The sequence below is a fragment of the Cherax quadricarinatus genome, chromosome 69, assembly GCF_038502225.1.
Source record: "Cherax quadricarinatus isolate ZL_2023a chromosome 69, ASM3850222v1, whole genome shotgun sequence".
In the NCBI taxonomy this organism is placed as follows: Eukaryota; Metazoa; Arthropoda; class Malacostraca; order Decapoda; family Parastacidae; genus Cherax; species Cherax quadricarinatus.
The window spans coordinates 3,252,238-3,273,211 of record NC_091360.1 but is presented as its reverse complement, the minus strand read 5'-3'; the positions used below and the strand labels follow the sequence as shown (position 1 = coordinate 3,273,211).

The 20,974-nt window shown below is 39.7% G+C and overlaps 1 protein-coding gene across 1 annotated transcript; it reads left to right on the top strand.

The window, feature by feature from the left end:
* Nucleotides 1–13,626: 13,626 nt before the first annotated feature.
* Nucleotides 13,627–20,735, top strand: LOC128701899 (regulator of nonsense transcripts 1-like). Its single transcript, XM_070099818.1, has 4 exons — nucleotides 13,627–13,716; nucleotides 14,676–14,794; nucleotides 16,211–16,551; nucleotides 18,490–20,735. Exons 2-4 carry the CDS (start codon nucleotides 14,677–14,679, stop codon nucleotides 18,889–18,891), a joined length of 861 nt encoding a protein of 286 aa, XP_069955919.1. The 5' UTR covers nucleotides 13,627–13,716; nucleotide 14,676; the 3' UTR covers nucleotides 18,892–20,735.
* Nucleotides 20,736–20,974: the final 239 nt, after the last annotated feature.

Below are 20,974 nucleotides of genomic sequence, written 5' to 3'. Positions count from 1 at the left end.
ACGACCCTTGTTAATTTAGCTCTTAGTTATTAGTTTACTGGTGGTGAATTCGACTGAAAAATCAAAGGGACAAAATTTGACTTTTAAGACGTATCTAGCCAGGAAGTGTGTCTAGAATTAAAAAAAAAATAGACTGTTTCCAATGTAAAGAGATAATTCATTTTGATTTTATTATTTAATAATCAGGATAATCAGGAGCGAGTAATGAGCAGTAAGACTTGCCAACGATTGAATTACTTATAGAATTTCAGGAAGTGTGTCTAGAATTAAAAAAAAATAGACTGTTTCCAATGTAAAGAGATAATTCATTTTGATTTTATTATTTAATAATCAGGATAATCAGGAGCGAGTAATGAGCAGTAAGACTTGCCAACGATTGAATTACTTATAGAATTTCAGGGCATGTCAGCGCCATCTGTGTTCCAGAGTTTGTATTTTCATATATCCGCCTGGTGGCCCCTAGCAGACATCAGTGACATACTACTATATAGAAAACCCCTTATTATACAAAGGATTTAGGGCAAATTTGGTCAGTTTTGTCCCCAGGATGCGGCCCACACCCAAGTACCTATTTTACTGATGGGTGAACATGGACAGCAGGTGTCTTACGGAAATGCGCCCTAATGTTTCTACCCATACCAGGGATCAACCCCTGGATCTCAGTACCATGACATTTATGACAAAATATATTTTGTCTCGTCAGGAGGAAAACAATCGGTTAAGTCACTTTTTAAGTTTGCTACAGATTACTGTTCGTAACGAAAACCCTCTTAAGAATATACACAAATAACCGGTACATAGAAGCGAGGAGCTTACGACGACGTTTCGGTCCAACTTGAACCATTTACAAAGTCACAGGAGTATATATAGACCAGTAGACATGGACGGGACAAGAGAGGTAGTAGTGGAATCAGTCAAATACTAAGAAAGAGGAGCACTGCAAGGGAGCTAGGGGCCCACAAGGGAGCTAGGGGCCCGCAGAGGGTAGGAGCAAGAACACAGAAGGGGGAAAAATAATGAAGAACAAATATCCAAGGCAGAAGAAAGAAAACCGAAAGGAGAAAGAGTAAAGAGGAAAGGGGAAGAGAGGAGAAGAGGAAAATAGAATCAGGTTAAGTCACCGGTATTCTGAAGATTGCAGCATTTTAAGAGCAATTTGAGAGTAATTTATTAATACTAGATTTAAATACCGGATGTAATTGTTGATTACAAATTGTCAAAATGATTGAAGACATGAACATCAGCTAGTATTAAACAATTTATATTTTTTCATTGACGAGAGTGTGAGGGCCACGAAGCTTATCTTAGCCTGCTGTGCTAGTGATGTCTGCCAGTCTAGATAATTGTCGATCCCTGATGTATAGGCAAGTTTCTCTATACTTGCGTCCTCTGTTCATTTAGTAGCAATTAGGTACCTGGTTATTAGTCGACTGTTGTGGTTGGCATCTTGCGGAATGTTACAACACACTGGATAAGGTAAAATAACAGCTCTTAAGGATGTAAATGAACTGATAATAATCTACATAATACAACTTGTATAGGCCTATACATACCTTATACATACTACTTATATATAGAAAGTCCATTGTTATGTAGAGCATTTCGGGAAAATTAATTATTTTTGTGCCCAGGATGCGACTCACACCAGTCAGCTAACACCAAGGTACCTATTTACTGCTAGGTGAACAGGGACAACAAGTATTTTGGAAACACGCCCGGATGTTTCCACCAATACTGAGGATCGAACCACGGGCCTCAATGCATAAGCTGAGTGCGCTGTCAACCGAGCTACAGCACCCTCAACACCATTGTTAACGAGGAGCTGATCAAAATATCGACTTGGATGACAGCCAATAAACTTACGCTTAACACTGACAAAACCTACTATATTATGTTTGGTAGCAGAGCAGGAGATGCACAAATTAACATAAAGATCGACAACACTCTAATTACCAGACATAATGAGGGCAAATTCCTAGGCCTATACCTTGACAACAACTTGAATTTCAGCACCCATATCCAACACATAACCAAAAAAGTATCCAAAACAGTTGGGATCCTCTCCAAGATACGATACTACGTGCCGCAAAATGCCCTTCTCACACTATATCACTCACTTATTTATCCATACCTCACCTATGCTATTTGTGCTTGGGGATCAACTGCAGCAACACACCTAAAGCCAATAATAACCCAACAAAAAGCTGCAGTAAGAATAATCTCTAAATCCCATCCCTGGCAACACACCCCCCCACTCTTCACAGATCTAAACTTACTCCCTATTCAGTACATCCACACCTACTACTGTGCAATCTACATCTACAGGACCTTAAACTCCAATATCAACCTTGATCTAAAACGCTTTCTTGATAGTTGTGACAGAACCCACAGGCATAACACCAGACACAAACATCTCTATGACATTCCCCGTGTCCGACTAAACCTTTACAAAAATTCAATGTATGTCAAAGGCCCTAAAATCTGGAACACCCTACCTGAGAACTCTAGAACTGCAGACACATTCATCACCTTCAAAACTACCATTAGAAAACATCTTATCTCCCTGATACACCCCGTCAACTAACTACACTCACTCACCCATTTGACCATAAACAGAAATATTAATCTCAATCTTAAAATAATGAATCCTGTGATACTCCAATACTGAAACTATGTACTGTGCCAAAACAAAAGCATTCACATTGCTAAACTCACAAACTAGTATTTAGTCACTTAGCCATAATACCAACTTACCTCATAATTTGTAATATTTTAAAATTACGAATTAAACTAAGTCTGCCCGAAATGCCTAGCCATGCTAGGTGTTCTAGTGGTACACTCTGTAATCATTATTTTACTACATGTAAACCACACAATAACCAAATTCTGTAAACTCAGCATTGTAATCCTTATGGAGAATAAACTTTGAATTTGAATTTGAATTTGACACTTAATAACTTCTCTTATCCAGTGAGCTAAGATAGGATACCAGATGAGATGCTGGGAAGAGGTGTCTCAATGACTGTAACCGCTTCTATACAGCAAAGATATCATTCATATTGAATATCCAATTTATATGGTATCATTATACCAGCATCTCTATCGGCATGGAGGTATGACAAGCGACTTTCTTTACCTTCATAAATGTGCTGTTAGCAATAACGTTTTTTAAAATGCTCGAAATTCATGTTGATCTATATGTTTTAGTAATCATGTATCACGAAATGTCTACAAACGAGAGATACCCAGAAACTGCATGTGTGTTCAATTCCTCAGTGCTTCCGTCAACCAGGAACACGCGCGGCCGTCCTTGGTTACCAGAGGGCCGCCCACCACGTCCCCAGATGACAGCACTACCACCAAGGTCCACACTGGAACAAGGGTGAATAACGATTCCCTTTACTTTCTGTACCTAAGAACTGAAATTTACTAAGGGGGGAAATTTCCCCAATAAGAAGGACAAATGCAAGGGGTTGGGGAGGTTGGTGTATTACATTCGATTCAAGGAAGGGGACAAACCCTCTAATTCCTTCGAGCAATAGCCCCATCGCACGCTAAGGGAACCCCCTCCCCCACATTATAGAGAAGCGGATAAATAAGATACGAGCGCATGGCGAGTCAATCCTAAAACTAGATTGATTATTATATCTATATAAATATATCCTTACTTCTACAAGTACATGTAGAAGGTATATAGGCCTAGCTGACATCAGTGACATACTACTATATAGAAAGCCCCTTGTTATGCAGAGCATTTCGGGCAAATTAGGTCAATTGTCCCAGGATGTGACCCACACCAGTCGACTAATACCCAGGTACCCATTTTAGCAATCGGTAAACAGGGACAGAAGGTGTCTTATGGAAACACGTCCTGATGTTTTCCAGCCGTACCGGGGGAATCGATCCCTGGACCTCAATGTGTTAGCCGAGTGAGTTAGCCATCGAGCTACCTGTGGAAAATATTTGCGGTTTTCTTCTCCATTGTCTTTTTGCTTCAGTGATCACCAATTACAAGAATGGTGTTCATATTAAAGAAGTTATTCAAATCACCCTCATACACTGGATGAGCTACTGGTCAGCATTCAGCGTTCATAAGATGCTGAAATAAACGTTCTGAATCATACGTCGTATGAACTGAAAAAAATGTTTGACTCCCTCAATAATTTTTACAATTTAATATTATACATATACATTCCCCCATGTGTTGTAACTCTTGTCGACCAGTTGGACTGGTTGGCTAACCGAGCTTAAAGCCTTGAGATACACAACTCTTATTGAGGCAGCAAGTCGCTTATTCACCACGAAGAAAATCACGACTCCAGGATGGTAAAACAACACTCATCAACCTCCGCAGGACAAGGACACAGGAAAACCATGCAGTTTTATTCATCAATATCACTTCCTCGACACAAATTCCACAGTTCTTTCAGCACTAGTGATTACCGTACCTGACCAACCGGGCTGTCGTTCCTACGTCAGTTTGCATGCGGCCAGCAGTAACAGCCTGGTTGATCAGACCTTGATCCATCACGAGGCCTGGTCTCAGACTGAGTCGAGGGGGCGTTGACCCCCGAAAATCCTCTCTAGGTAAACTCCAGGTACCTTCTTTAAAAAAAATAAAATGTGCTCTCTTGGAGATTGATGTCTTGATGCTAGTGAAGGACTCTTGTTCAAACATATATATATATATATATATATATATATATAATCTATATATATATGTATATATATATCTATATATATATATTTTTTTTTTTTATTATCACAGCGGCCGATTCCCACCAAGGCAGGGTGGCCCGAAAAAGAAAAACTTTCACCATCATTCACTCCATCACTGTCTTGCCAGAAGGGTGCTTTACACTACAGTTTTTAAACTGCAACATTAACACCCCTCCTTCAGAGTGCAGGCACTGTACTTCCCATCTCCAGGACTCAAGTCCGGCCTGCCGGTTTCCCTGAATCCCTTCATAAATGTTACTTTGCTCACACTCCAACAGCACGTCAAGTATCAAAAACCATTTGTCTCCATTCACTCCTATCAAACACGCTCACGCATGCCTGCTGGAAGTCCAAGCCCCTCGCACACAAAACCTCCTTTACCCCCTCCCTCCAACCCTTCCTAGGCCGACCCCTACCCCGCCTTCCTTCCACTACAGACTGATACACTCTTGAAGTCATTCTGTTTCGCTCCATTCTCTCTACATGTCCGAACCACCTCAACAACCCTTCCTCAGCCCTCTGAACAACAGTTTTGGTAATCCCACACCTCCTCCTAACTTCCAAACTACGAATTCTCTGCATTATATTCACACCACACATTGCCCTCAGACATGACATCTCCACTGCCTCCAGCCTCCTCCTCGCTGCAACATTCATCACCCACGCTTCACACCCATATAAGAGCGTTGGTAAAACTATACTCTCATACATTCCCCTCTTTGCCTCCAAGGACAAAGTTCTTTGTCTCCACAGACTCCTAAGTGCACCACTCACTCTTTTTCCCTCATCAATTCTATGATTCACCTCATCTTTCATAGACCCATCCGCTGACACGTCCACTCCCAAATATCTGAATATGTTCACCTCCTCCATACTCTCTCCCTCCAATCTGATATTCAATCTTTCATCACCTAATCTTTTTGTTATCCTCATAACCTTACTCTTTCCTGTATTCACCTTTAATTTTCTTCTTTTGCACACCCTACCAAATTCATCCACCAATCTCTGCAACTTCTCTTCAGAATCTCCCAAGAGCACAGTGTCATCAGCAAAGAGCAGCTGTGACAACTCCCACTTTGTGTGTGATTCTTTATCTTTTAACTCCACGCCTCTTGCCAAGACCCTCGCATTTACTTCTCTTACAACCCCATCTATAAATATATTAAACAACCACGGTGACATCACACATCCTTGTCTAAGGCCTACTTTTACTGGGAAAAAATTTCCCTCTTTCCTACATACTCTAATTTGAGCCTCACTATCCTCGTAAAAACTCTTCACTGCTTTCAGTAACCTACCTCCTACACCATACACTTGCAACATCTGCCACATTGCCCCCCTATCCACCCTGTCATACGCCTTTTCCAACTCCATAAATGCCACAAAGACCTCTTTAGCCTTATCTAAATACTGTTCACTTATATGTTTCACTGTAAACACCTGGTCCACACACCCCCTACCTTTCCTAAAGCCTCCTTGTTCATCTGCTATCCTATTCTCCGTCTTACTCTTAATTCTTTCAATTATAACTCTACCATACACTTTACCAGGTACACTCAACAGACTTATCCCCCTATAATTTTTGCACTCTCTTTTATCCCCTTTGCCTTTATACAAAGGAACTATGCATGCTCTCTGCCAATCCCTAGGTACCTTACCCTCTTCCATACATTTATTAAATAATTGCACCAACCACTCCAAAACTATATCCCCACCTGCTTTTAACATTTCTATCTTTATCCCATCAATCCCGGCTGCCTTACCCCCTTTCATTTTACCTACTGCCTCACGAACTTCCCCCACACTCACAACTGGCTCTTCCTCACTCCTACAAGATGTTATTCCTCCTTGCCCTATACACGAAATCACAGCTTCCCTATCTTCATCAACATTTAACAATTCCTCAAAATATTCCTTCCATCTTCCCAATACCTCTAACTCTCCATTTAATAACTCTCCTCTCCTATTTTTAACTGACAAATCCATTTGTTCTCTAGGCTTTCTTAACTTGTTAATCTCACTCCAAAACTTTTTCTTATTTTCAACAAAATTTGTTGATAACATCTCACCCACTCTCTCATTTGCTCTCTTTTTACATTGCTTCACCACTCTCTTAACTTCTCTCTTTTTCTCCATATACTCTTCCCTCCTTGCATCACTTCTACTTTGTAAAAACTTCTCATATGCTATATATATATATATATATATATATATATATATATATATATATATATATATATATATATATATATATATATATATATATATATATATATATATATATATGTTGTGCCGAATAGGTAAAACTTGCGATTCTGGCTTAAATAGCAACGCTCTTATTGCCGAATAAAGCTAGCGAAAAATTTTGTATGTAATAATTTTGCAAAAATCATTCTGAACCTAACGAAGAAATATATATTTCATTGTGTAGGCCAGACTCTCTTAAAATTTAAACTTTTCAAAAAATTTTTTTTTTACAAAAAAAAAGGACTTTTATTTTTATACCAAAACCTCTCCTAACCTCCGTAAAATTAATAGTTTTTTTAAGCTAAATTCTGCGATATATATCATTGGTCAATTTAAATATATTTAATATTTCATTAAATCAATGATATACAATTCTGTCTTCATGCTCAGATCGATTTCCGCTGATTTATGGAAAAAACAAATTTTCATTCGTCTAATTTCAGCCAAACTGGTCGATTCGACTTATTAGACACGACAAACGTAAGTATATATACCCACCCTATGGTGGTGTTTTAGTTAGTTAGTTTAATATGTTTATTATGCACCCCATACCCATCCTGTGGGCGGTAGTCAGAAGATTACAGAGGTACATAATTGGTCCAGGGGTTATATACCTCAGACAGGGCTGGGCTTTGAAAATACCTGAGGCAGAATAATAGCTCTTAGTTTGCAAAATTGGTTTGTTAAAAATCCTTAAATTCGGTATTCACTTCATTTTCCGGTATTTCTTAGAAATAAACCTTAATCATGCAATATTTCCTTCTCTGTTAATTAAGGAGGCCTTGATTAAAACCGGACGGCAGATGTGGCGATCCCAGGAATCACTGACAGATAACAGACAAAAAAGTAGGACAATGATGGTATGATGCTCGTTTCATATTATAACAGGGAAACGTTATCTCTTTATGAATCGTGCAATGCATGGGAGATAGGTTTAGTGGGAGAGTAATGATAATTTGACGAAATGGAGGTTAGTCAAAATTTCTCACATCAAGAACTCTTTTCAAGTATAAAGGCACCCACCTATAAGGTATTCAATGCGAAATAAACAGCAAATTAAGAAATAAGACTTAGCGGCCCGGTGGCCTGGTGGCTAAAGCTCCCGCTTCACACACGGAGGGCCAGGGTTCGATTCCCGGCGGGTGGAAACATTTCGACACGTTTCCTTACACCTGTTGTCCTGTTCACCTAGCAGCAAATAGGTACCTGGGTGTTAGTCGACTGGTGTGGGTCGCATCCTGGGGGACAAGATTAAGGACCCCAATGGAAATAAGTTAGACAGTCCTCGATGACGCACTGACTTTCTTGGGTTATCCTGGGTGGCTAACCCTCCGGGGTTAAAAATCCGAACGAAATCTTATCTTATCTCGTGTGTTACTAAAAACGTAGCTTAGTTACCCTTCAAACTATCAGTGGTATTCGTTTTCTCTCACTAACATATAATCTTTTTCATCAGACACTCATCTAAATTTTTGTTTTCGGGATTTTCGGCAACAATTACCTCCTACAAACGTGAAACTCCTTTTCCTTATGCAGATCCTTAGCATTAAAATGGAGATATCATTGACTTGATTTTAACCAGATGTGTTGTAAAACAGGATAACCCAGGAAAACTAATAAATCTGGCTTCCGTTATGATCTTCGATTATCGTTTACCCACTATCAGACATTGCAACACAGTGTTATCTTGGTCAGACACTACAACACAGTATTATCTTGGTACAGAGGACATCTTCGACAACTTTACTGCCTGACCACTAGTTTCAAGTAAGAAAGGTTGGATTTGAGAGGGACTTACCAAGTTGTTTTGCTTCACGAGTGGACCCCGCCTCTTTTCTCAAGATTTTCTACATCTCACCTTCGACAGAATATGTCTCCGTTCTGATACCTCAGCTTCACATTGTTCCAGACTTGGAGAACTCCTCTCCGGGACGTGAGACTGACCACCTCGAAACATAACCCCGCCGTTGCTGGGACGACCTTACAATAATTGATATTATAATTATTTGTACAAGTACATGTACAAGGTGTAAAGGCCTACCTGATATTAATGACATACTACTATACACAAAGCCGCTTGTTATGCGGAGCATACCTGGAGTTTACCTGGAGAGAGTTCCGGGGGTCAACGCCCCTCGGCCCGATTTGTGACCAGGCCTCCTGGTGGATCAGAGCCTGATCAACCAGGCTGTTACTGCTGGCTGCACGCAATCCAACGTACGAGCCACAGCCCGGCTGGTCAGGTACCGACTTTAGGTGCTTGTCCAGTGCCTGCTTGAAGACAGCCAGGGGTCTATTGGTAATCCCCCTTACGTATGCTGGGAGGCAGTTGAACAGTCTCGGGCCCCTGACACTTATTGTATTGTCTCTTAACGTGCTAGTGATACCCGTGCTTTTCATTGGGGGGATGTTGCATCGTCTGCCGAGTCTTTTGCTTTCGTTGTGAGTGATTTTCGTGTGCAAGTTCGGTACTAGTCCCTCTAGGATTTTCCAGGTGTATATAATCATGTATCTCTCCCGCCTGCGTTCCAGGGAGTACAGGTTCAGGAACTTCAAGCGCTCCCAGCAATTGAGGTGTTTTATCTCCGTTATGCGCGCCGTGAAGGTTCTCTGTACATTTTCTAGGTCAGCAATTTCACCTGCCTTGAAAGGTGCTGTTAGTGTGCAGCAATATTCCAGCCTAGATAGAACAAGCGACCTGAAGAGTGTCATCATGGGCTTGGTGTCCCTAGTTTTGAAGGTTCTCATTATCCATCCTGTCATTTTTCTAGCAGATGCGATTGATACAATGTTATGGTCCTTGAAGGTGAGATCCTCCGACATGATCACTCCCAGGTCTTTGACGTTGGTTTTTAGCTCTATTTTGTGGAAGGAATTTGTTTTGTACTCTGATGAAGTTTTAATTTCCTCATGTTTACCATATCTGAGTAATTTAAATTTCTTATCGTTGAACTTCATATTGTTTTCTGCAGCCCACTGAAAGATTTGGTTGATGTCCGCCTGGAGCCTTGCAGTGTCTGCAATGGAAGACACTGTCATGCAGATTCGGGTGTCATCTGCAAAGGAAGACACGGTGCTGTGGCTGACATCCTTGTCTATGTCAGATATGAGGATGAGAAACAAGATGGGAGCGAGTACTGTGCCGGGAAAATTGTTAGTCGGGAAAATTGTTAGTCGGGAAAATTGTTAGTTTTGTCCCAGGATGCGACCCACACCAGTCGACTAACACCCAGGTACCAATTTGACTAATGAGGAACATAGACAACCTGTGTAAGTAAACACGCCCAATGTTTCAACCCTCGCCCGGAATCGAACCCGGACACTCACCGTGTGAAGCCAGAGCTTTCGCCACTAGGCCACGGGCCACTGTAAAAGCAAGGAAGTTGATCAGTTTTAATAAGTAGTAGCATAGGATTGGTCCAGTTTCTATAATTAATAGCCTTTCAGCAGCATCAAGTTACCCTCTTCCCCTTCCTTGGAGAGAATGCTTTTCGTAGGGCACCTGAAACTATGGGATTCTAACCCGGGGTTTCCAAGGAAGTTTTAAAAAATCAAGGAGACATCACGATTAGTTTTATTCAAGGCTACAACTTTTTTCCCTTAAGTTACTTAAAAGTTCAGTCTCACCGTTGTTAGTGGTTACAATGCGTAAACAGACGATTAAAAAAACACGGAATTATTCCGTTGTTGTAGTGGGAACCACTGAACTGTTGGATGCTCATGTCACTGGCAATATACACTCAAATGTGTGTTTGTCTGGGTATATGTGGGTATCTCTCACAGTATTTATCCAGAGGAATGTAACTGAGTGTATATTCATCGATATTCGCATACCTCTACACGGAGGGCCCGGGTTCGATTCCCGGCGGGTGGAAATTCCGACACGTTTCCTTACACCTATTGTCCTGTTCACCTAGCAGCAAATAGGTACCTGGGTGTTAGTCGACTGGTGTGGGTCGCATCCTGGGGGACAAGATTAAGGACCCTAATGGAAATAAGTTAGACAGTCCTCGATGACGCACTGACTTTCTTGGGTTATCCTGGGTGGCTAACCCTCCGGGGTTAAAAATCCGAACGAAATCTTATATCTTATCTTATCTCTAGATATATAAACAGCTGAAATGTATATCGCTGTGTATATGCGCCTCTCGTATATGCACTGACAGTCATACACTTCTTGGTGTAATGAGCACAAGCCATCATATTAAACTGTCATCTTAGTTGGACCTGAATATAAAGATGCAAGCTGCGGAACACGCATTTAAAAACTCAGCCAACGTTTCGCTCTACATGTAAGGAAATGATTTCCAGATTAATATTGTTTCATAATTTGCGTTTGTGTTCTAACATTTTTGGGCCCTAAGGCATTTCGCCCTTACAGGATAATGGCAATATAATGGTATGTAAATACGGAGAAGGCGTAAATAATGCTCAGATACAGTGAATACCTACATTACCTACAATTCGCCTCCACAGTGGGCGAAACTCATCCGACCAATCTTGCAGTTTATCAAAATTCATTTGTAGCCTTTCCTTGTAATCAATGATTTCTATTCTTAAGATAAGATAAGATAAGATTTCGTTCGGATTTTTAACCCCGGAGGGTTAGCCACCCAGGATAACCCAAGAAAGTCAGTGCGTCATCGAGGACTGTCTAACTTATTTCCATTGGGGTCCTTAATCTTGTCCCCCAGGATGCGACTCACACCAGTCGACTAACACCCAGGTACCTATTTGCTGCTAGGTGAACAGGACAACAGGTGTAAGGAAACGTGTCGAAATGTTTCCACCCGCCGGGAATCGAACCCGGGCCCTCCGTGTGTGAAGCGGGAGCTTTAGCCACCAGGCCACCGGGCCATTAACAAACAATGGATTCATCTGACTCTGTCCCATATGGCATTAATGGAGGTTAATAAAGATATCCACTATATCTAATTGTCATTGTAATCCATCTACTGAACCTTGTTCTGCCAAGTCAGCAATACCAGCACCAACAATAGCAATCCAAGTGAAACCTTTATTGTCGTGAGAACACAGATTTCGACAAGTAGCGCGTATCCTATGGGCGTATGAGGGACGTGGGACAAGATAAGGAGGTCGTACCTACTGGTGAGAAGGTCGTACCTACAGGTCGAGGACAAGGTTATAACGCACGTTCTTTTTCCCCACAAATAACAAACAAGGGAAACAACTTTTTCTCTAATAGTTTTCTCCCCGTATTCAACTATTGTTCAACTCTCAACGTGGGAAGCCAACTGAAATTAATGAGAATAAAAGTTACAATACTGTTGCTGGAACAATTCACAACTAACTCACACTTTGGATACAAAACTTTAAATGATGTTTCGGTCCATCCTGAACCATTATCAAATAACTTGGCTTTGATAATGGTCCATGACTAGCCTAAACGCCAATTGGAATTTCCTCTCGAAAATGTGAATTATTTGTGAATCAGCTAACAGTGGTAACAAGTCATTCTGTCGGCTGTTGCAGAATTTCATGAAATTTATTTTCTGTAAATTTTGGGAAACCCTCTCCAGGTAAACTCCAGGTAAGGCAGATACAGAATAAATACACCAAGATGTGTTCGTGTCTGTGTTTATACACATGTTCCTGTTTTAGGATTAAAGTATTGTTGACCGGTGGTGAACATGTTATATGCAGCGTTAATAACCCTTGTGAAGTTGATAGGTCTTAAACCCCATAACTAACAATGGCAGATATTAAACTAGCGTTTGAAACCATCAGTTAGAAGTTGATCAACAAGTCTGCATTTGAACGGTTCATTAACAGTAACCTCATAAATAAGTATGTTTGTCAGCAAGCAGGACAAGTGTTTCCTAACGCGAATCTTAGTTATATGATGACCCACAGCTGGAGCTTTTGGTCATTTGATCGAGGACTTCAGCTGGCTTACCGGTCCACCTCTTTAAAAATCATAGTTATGATTATAACCATTAGAATCAAATATCCTAATAAATAGATACCTTGGTGAAAGTTGACTGGTCTTTGTTGCATACCGGGGGATAGTTATATTTCTTTAATATTTTATTTTATAAATCTGTACTTATTGTATCATCATTAGTTACTAATTAATACTAATTATTTATGAAGCAAACCGAGAAAGGAGGAATTGTCCTACACCGCCATTAAACCCTTCCCTTTCGAAGGGTAGACATGGCGGATTCAAACTTAAATTCAAATGTTTATTTCTTTGTATGGTATACCATGTGCAGATTACATGTAATAATATATTGATAAGCGTAAACAAAGACAATAACATGCATGAGCATCTCGTTTTTTTTTTTGTTTTTTTTTTTTTTTTTTTGTTTTTTTGTTTTTTTTTTTTTTTTTTTTTTGTTAAAGGAGTTTGAATCCTAGCTACTAAACTCGGATCGTTAAGGCTGTATGTCGCCTATTCATCACCATTCAAGAATACTTTAATGCCTAAAGTAATGATTAAAGTGAAATTCTCCGCATGTACACTGAGAGACATACACACGCACATACAACAGGCCTAGTGTCTAATCGACATGTACCTAGGGCAAAATGGTAACTAACCTCACTGTGTGTACATCCTGTGCTCCGTACAAGGCTACTCGTTGTTGGTACTGAGACAGGTCATAGGTTAACTTGTACAAGGTCAAGAGTTAAATGGTCGGCGACGCTACAAAAGCCGTGAGTCTGGGTGTCGGGTAGCAGTCTGCTCACAGTAACGGATCTTCACTTGCCTTCCACACACACATTCAGGTATAGGTAAAAGATTTATTACGTTGTATGTACACCTAGAGGTGTGTATCTGTTATTTTATATACACCAAGAGCTGTGTATCTCACGGTGTGTAATAAGAGGAATATGCCTCTTATTACACGAGTGGGTATCTCTGTATTTACTGTGAGAGTTCTGATTAATGCCTGCTTTAGATATTCTTGGTGTCAATGTAGGGGTGATACGTAGCTTTAATGACGTATATACAGTCGATAGTTTTTAATATACTAAATTGTTGTACTTTCTTCCGTTTGAGGCTCTTCTGAGCCAGCTTCTTAATGTTTTAAGTTAAGCAACCTGCAAACACTGACATGCACGTTTCTAAGCCCATGAGGATGTTAACTTATCGTAAAGAATGTGAGGTACCAGAACTGGTTGTTAGCTTATTTAGGTATATCTTAATCTATTATTTTACCCTTCTTATCTAGCCTCGAATTTTAGTTTCTTTATTTTTCTGCGCAGTAACGTGTCAAAGACCTTAATATAGTCAAGGAATATGCAATATGCCCATCCTTATTTGCCTGTCTCCTTAAATCTGTCATTTGTTTATAACAATTTACCGAAAGAGGATTTTGCCTTTTAATCCCTCTTCTTGAGCTGAGGTAACTCGTTTAGTCCTGGTGTTCTAGTTGATGGTTTTCAATATACCTATACAAGGGAAAACTGAGGTTATAATAATTGTTTTAGTGCTCTCTCTTTTCTGCACTGTATGTTAGCGATTTAGCAGTACTGTATGACCCGTAATGGCTAATGATTTATTTTTATATTATTGTTGATGGGACTTTTAACTGACGCTGATGCTTATTATAAGGTGATATGATAGTATTTGTTCAATTCTTGTTTTTTTTCAGTGAAGTACACGGTTAAAGTGCTTAATTAGTATCACAGCTCATTACTACTTACACTATTTTCAGTGAAGAATGATCATTTTGTTCTCTTAGAATGAGGAGCGGGACAACATTCTTCAGATGGTGTGCTGTGTGTTGCGTCCTTGCCCTGGAGAGCTGGAAAGGTGGCAGTATTGCTAACTTCGGCGCTGACGCTTTGACTGTGAGGGATGGTGAGTATCATAACATTAATGGTGTACAGAACCGATGAGTTGTCTAATTCCTCGAGGAACGGTGAGCAGTATATAACAAATCTTGATATCGCTCTCATTAAGCTCTGATATAATAAAGGTATCCTTGAGTGAAATGAGTAAAGGTTGCTCTGCTCTATCTTGGCATTACCCATTTTGTCGGAAGTATTGTCCAGCTCTGCCTTCAATACAAGGAGCAGTGAAGTCTTCTTTTACCCAGATGCTGCTGCCAAAGCTATGCATTTTTATTCAGAGAAACCATTGTTAACTATCATTCATATGCATCAGTCGTAAAAAATTGCAATAAAGCAATGGAATCCTTTATCTACACAACGTTTCACCCAACATCAAGTTTATGGAAAAGCCCAGTGTTGGCGAAACGTTATATAAATAAAGGACTTAACTGCTCCAGTGCTATATTTTTTCTTTCCAACTGCTGTCAATTTATCAGTCTCCACCAGGTGATACACTGGTAGAGTATACAGGTGTGTAAATACGACACACAATGCCGATAATGGCATTTAATGGTGACGTTTTGTCCAGCAGGGGCTTTTATCAGTTCACCTTGATAAAGTCCCTTATACACGGGACGTCTTCACAATAAAATGCTGGAACAATCATTGTATGTCTTATTTGTCTCAGTCAGTGCACCAAGAGCTCATACAAAACGCCTTTCGAATCCCAGCTTCCTTCATGTTCCTCAAAAAGAAAAGCACTCTCCCATTTCCCAGGAGCTTTATAACACCTACGGGCTTAGCTCTTCCTCGTGAATGTATTTATTCATTAGTCATCAATACGTTTTTGTGTTTCATCTTATTCCCGTTTTGATAATGGTTTTGGAATGACAGAAATGTCGTAAAGTCAAAACAGTAAAAGGGGTTTTACATTATAATCCCATTCCAGCTTAGTCCTTTTTTATGTATACAAAACAAATATTTTTACATTGACCAGGTCGATTCACTTCCTAACTACTCTAAGGCTGAAGAGATCATTCCTAACATCCCTGTGACTCTCTTGTGTCTTATAACTTCTTGCCCTCGTGAACCTGGTTTTTACCTATTCAACAAACAATCGAGTCTTGATGCTAGCGAACAAATAGCTTTTGATCCTCCTTGGATCAAAACTGATTGCATCACATTAATAGGGATGATAAAATGTCAGTAGAACCTGCTAGTCATTGTAGTAGTGTTTACAATTCCGAGAAGTAGATGAGAAAGGTAAGTTTAACAGTTTGTCATCTTTGTTGAAATGTTTCGTCTGCTCAGTTTTCTTCAGTTGAGTGCAGGTGAAACATTTCGAGAAAAAGACATCCAGATTGTGCACCTGTAGCTTACTCGGATCCTGCCTAGCATGGATCAGTAGACTGGCTGTTAATCCTAGTCATACGTTCGTTTACAGGATCGTCAGTCTCTCAGGGCCTTGAGCTCATAGAGGGAATTGTTGACACGGGAGAGTGGGACTGTAGTAGAGACTTGACAAGTGAAACTACGTCCCAGGTCTTTGACGTGAAGCTGAAGACAGAAAATGAGGAGGAAATCCGACTGGCGCATTCTCCACACCTTGGTGTCACAGTAACACAATCAGCAGAACTTAGTTACGGAAGCAATTTAGAGCCAAACGACAAAAACTCCAGAGAGCTGAGCCTTGAAGAGTCTGATGGACTAACTCGCAGCAGCAGTGAACCTCACCATCGAAGGTCAAAGAGAACAATTAAAAAGTCCTCAGGTGGGAGACGACAGGTGAGGTGACTCAAGATATGTAATAAATAATAATGGTAGAATTATCGACGCCGTTATGAAAAAGGACATATGTACAACTAATGTGACATTTTATTGTGCCAACTTGTCGTTCTATTGGAGAGCTAAACATTGCCACAATAAAATGTAACAGTAGTATACATGTCCTTTTACCTAACATGTACTATAAAGATAGTGAGAAGGATAAGATGACGTTGATAGACTTATATATTATGTATTCATAGAGAACAGCTAAACTAATTATGGGTCATTCTGGAGAATGGGAAGTAATGTTTGGTCCAAGGAGGGGGGAAGGGCAACTATTAATTCCTTGAATCCTGAGCATTTCACATTCACCAGAAATAGTAGAGGGTGGGGAGAGGAGGAAGGAAGGATGAGAAGAGAACCTTTTGCTTTCACGTCATTGACTCTTAAACGTAGATGATATATGATAATCCTTAATCAAAGGAGAAATATTTTTTCTCAGTAGATATCTTAGAAGCAGACTGCTAAGTTTTCCGCTGTCTTTCCTATGTACTCCCATGTACCTGGGCGCCTCATAATTTATATATATATATATATATATATATATATATATATATATATATATATATATATATATATATATATATATATATCTCGTGCCGAATAGGCAGAACTTTTTTTTTTTTTTTTTTATTTTTTTTATTCGCCGGTACTCTCCCGGCCCGGGTCTTTTCCAAGTAGTGGTGACCCGGCCTTGGCTCCCTATCTGGGGAGTGTCTAGAGACTTAAGTCTCCCATGGGAGGAGGTACAAGTACCCCCTCATCTTTGGGACCAACTGTCCCCAGGCCTAGCCACATTCCCCGCCCTCACGGGGCTCGTAGGGAGAAGCTAGGCCTCTGGTCTGCCATCTGCCCCGCCCTAAAAGGGCTCGTGGGGATGGCAGTCTTATGAGCTGCAGATGGTAGCAAGCTCAGGCTATCAGGCAGAACTTGCTATCTTGGCTTAAATAGCAACGCTCATCTTGCCATATAGGACAAACGAAAATTTGTGTATGCAATAATTTCGCCAAAATCATTCTGAACCTAACGAAAAAAAATATATTTCACTGTGTTTGTTTAGTATTAAATTATTGTAAACAAATAAAAAATATATTTAGTTGGGTTAGGCTAAAATAAATTGTGCTTGTTATAATAAGGTTAGGCAAGTTTTCTAAGTTCCTTTTGGTGCAAAATTATAAATTTTTACATCAACATTAATGAAAAAAGTATATCTTTAAACGTATAAGAGAAAATTTTAGAAATGACTTAATTTTAAATGAGTTCTTGCTAATTGACCAGTTTTACATATTCGGCACGACATTATATATATGTCGTGCCGAATATGTAAAACTGGTTAATTAGCAAGAACTCATTTAAAATTAAGTCTTTTCTAAAATTTTCTCTTATATGTTTAAATTATTATTATTATTATAATCAAAAAGAAGCGCTAAGCCACAAGGGCTATTATATGTTTAAAGACATTTTTTTTCATTAATGTTAATGTAAAAAATTTTAATTTTGCACCAAAAGAATCTTAGAAAACTTACCTAACCTTATTATAACAAGAACAATTTATTTTAGCCTAACCCAACTAAATATATTTTAGATTTGTTTACAATAAATTAGTACTAAACAAACACAGTGAATTATTATTATTATAATCAAGGGGGAAGCGCTAAACACAGTGAAATATATATTTTTTTCGTTAGGTTCAGAATGATTTTGGAGAAATTATTGCATACACAAATTTTCGCTTGTCCTATATGACAAGATGAACGTTGCTATTTAAGCCAAGATCGCAAGTTCTGCCTATTCGGCACGACATATATATATATATATATATATATATATATATATATATATATATATATATATATATATATATAAAGTACTTAAAAAATATAATCAAAATTTCAGAGTCGGAGACGTAGTAACTCCAGATCTATGGGTAAGCGTCGATCCAGCCGAAAGCGAGGAGGACGGAGGATGATGTCTTACCCACAAATGCAGCAAAGAAGCCGTGGGAAATTTAAGAAGTTTCAACAGATGTTTTCTGTTCAGCAGCCGCGGAGCTACAGTCGTCAGAGAGTTTCAAAGAAACCACAGATGTATAGGCAAGTTATGAGACAGCCACAGATGTACAGACAAGTTATGAGACAGCCACAGATGTATAGACAAGTTATGAGACAGCCACAGATGAGTTACAACCAGGGAGCACAGTCCAGACCACAACAGACATATTATGGACATCAACAAATGTATGGTAGTCAGCAGGGTCAACATTTTGGGAGGTTTATGAAAATGATGCAGGTCTGGTAATAGTTTCTCGGGATAATAATGAACCAACCCATCCCCTAACTCCCAGAAGTACAGTGGCGGCGTCAATGAAAAGTTCAGGGTGGATGAAGCCCCCTAAGCCTCCTTCGCCCCTCTTAGGCACCCATAAATCACCCAAGTATTGAAGGTCTGGAGACGCACCTGTATAAGCGTATGGAGACGAATGGTTTTTGGGAACTGACGAGCTGTTGGAGAGTGAACAGGTTAATATTTCGTGAAGGGATACAAGGAAACTGGCTTGCTGGACTTGAGTCCTGGAAGTGGGAAGTACAATGCCTGCACTTTAAATTAGGGGGGTTGGGATATTGGATGTTTGAAGCGACATCTAAATTGTCGTATCTGAGCGTCTCTGCAAAGACAGTGATTGTGTGAATGATGGTGAAAGTGTTTTTCCTCTCTGAGTCACCCTGCCTCGGTGGGAGACGGCTGACGTGTTGAAAATATATATTTATAATAGATTTTTTTTTTGTGGGCTCATAAATGGAAATTGAAGACATAGATGAGCCACAGAGGTTTAGGGCAATGCTTTGTCTGACATAAATGAACGCAATGAGTTAGATAAAGTGGTGAAAGACAACACTGCAGTTTCAATCGTTTGATAGGTAGGGTCTAAGAGACCCGGAATCAATTATGACTTCGATTTTAGTTTGAGGCGGGGTCAGGAGCCGAGACTCGACCCCCTCCCCACACACACAAACTCGGTGAGTACGTACACACACACACACAGCAACCGGTGAAGAGGCGGGGCCAGGAGCTAGGACTCGACCCCTGCAACCACAAATAGGTGAGTACACACACACTCGGGCTTACAGAGGACCATTTAGGATAATGAGAAACTTGGCATCGGTAGGCAACGAATTTACTATACAAGGAAACAATGCTTAGAGTAACACAAATAGGCAAACATAACCTTCCGTTGGAGCTTAGCTCTTACACCCATCAGCATTTTAAAAGAGGTATCTTAATGCTGAAGGACTCTTGATCCAGGGCAATGGAGCTACCTTCCCTTTGATCAATATTAATTGCCTCACATTCCCAAGGCGCTGCATAATCCCCATGAACATAATAATAATTGTTACACCTCTCAGCTTGAAGTACATCACTTTGATTATACTGAAATGTTTGGTGCTAAGAGTGTGATGGAAACTTGTAAACGATTCACCCATTATCATCCATTACATTTTAATGTAATTATTTTCTTATAACCCAGTGAAAAGCACATGTGTATAAAATACCTTCATGAATGAAAGCTTCGCATGTATGAATTTAATTGTATTTTACAACGTTGATTAGGAAGGATGTAGGTGAAGAATATAACAGAGGATTTACAACAGTGAGGAGATTCACTATTTTTTACCGTCAGATTACATTGGTAATATTTTGCCATGACCACCACTGTTATAGCTTACAGTGAAAATTGAGGTGATACTAGACACATCGCTTGAGAATCAACTTAAACTGTAACATTCTTAAATTAACCTTTCAATACTGTACACAAATTATTACAGGTCGTTCTGTTTGTTAGTAGCAAAACTCGTATTTCTGAGTGGAACCTATATATAGACAACGTTTAAGTCCATTCTAGATCCTTATTTAGTTACACGTGTAACTCCGAAACATTCTAAAGTTTCCAATCCAAAGTGTGGCTTAGGTCTAAATTGTTCCAATCACTGTACTGCGACTATATATTCTTCCTGTTTGAGTATGTGATTGTTCTAGGGATGTTAGAGGTGTAGCGGTCACATCTGTTGCTGTTGCATGTTGAAGGTCGTGACTGTCAGTATTCCATCAAGGTGGTGGTCTTGATGCTATTGAAAGTCTCTTGATGCAAGAAATTTAAAACAAAAAATTCCCTCCATTGGATCAAGCCTGATTACCTCCCATTCCCAAGGTGCTGTATGGCTCTTAAGAGTTTAGTGCTTCCCCGTAACTATCAGTCATGATAACCCCGAGAAGATATACAAGGTATGGTTCTATCTCAGCCTAGTTAGTGTAGATTCGTCTTGCTGATAGCCGCCAACACTAGATTATCTCTACAGGTAAGTTAACTATCTCTACGACCCAT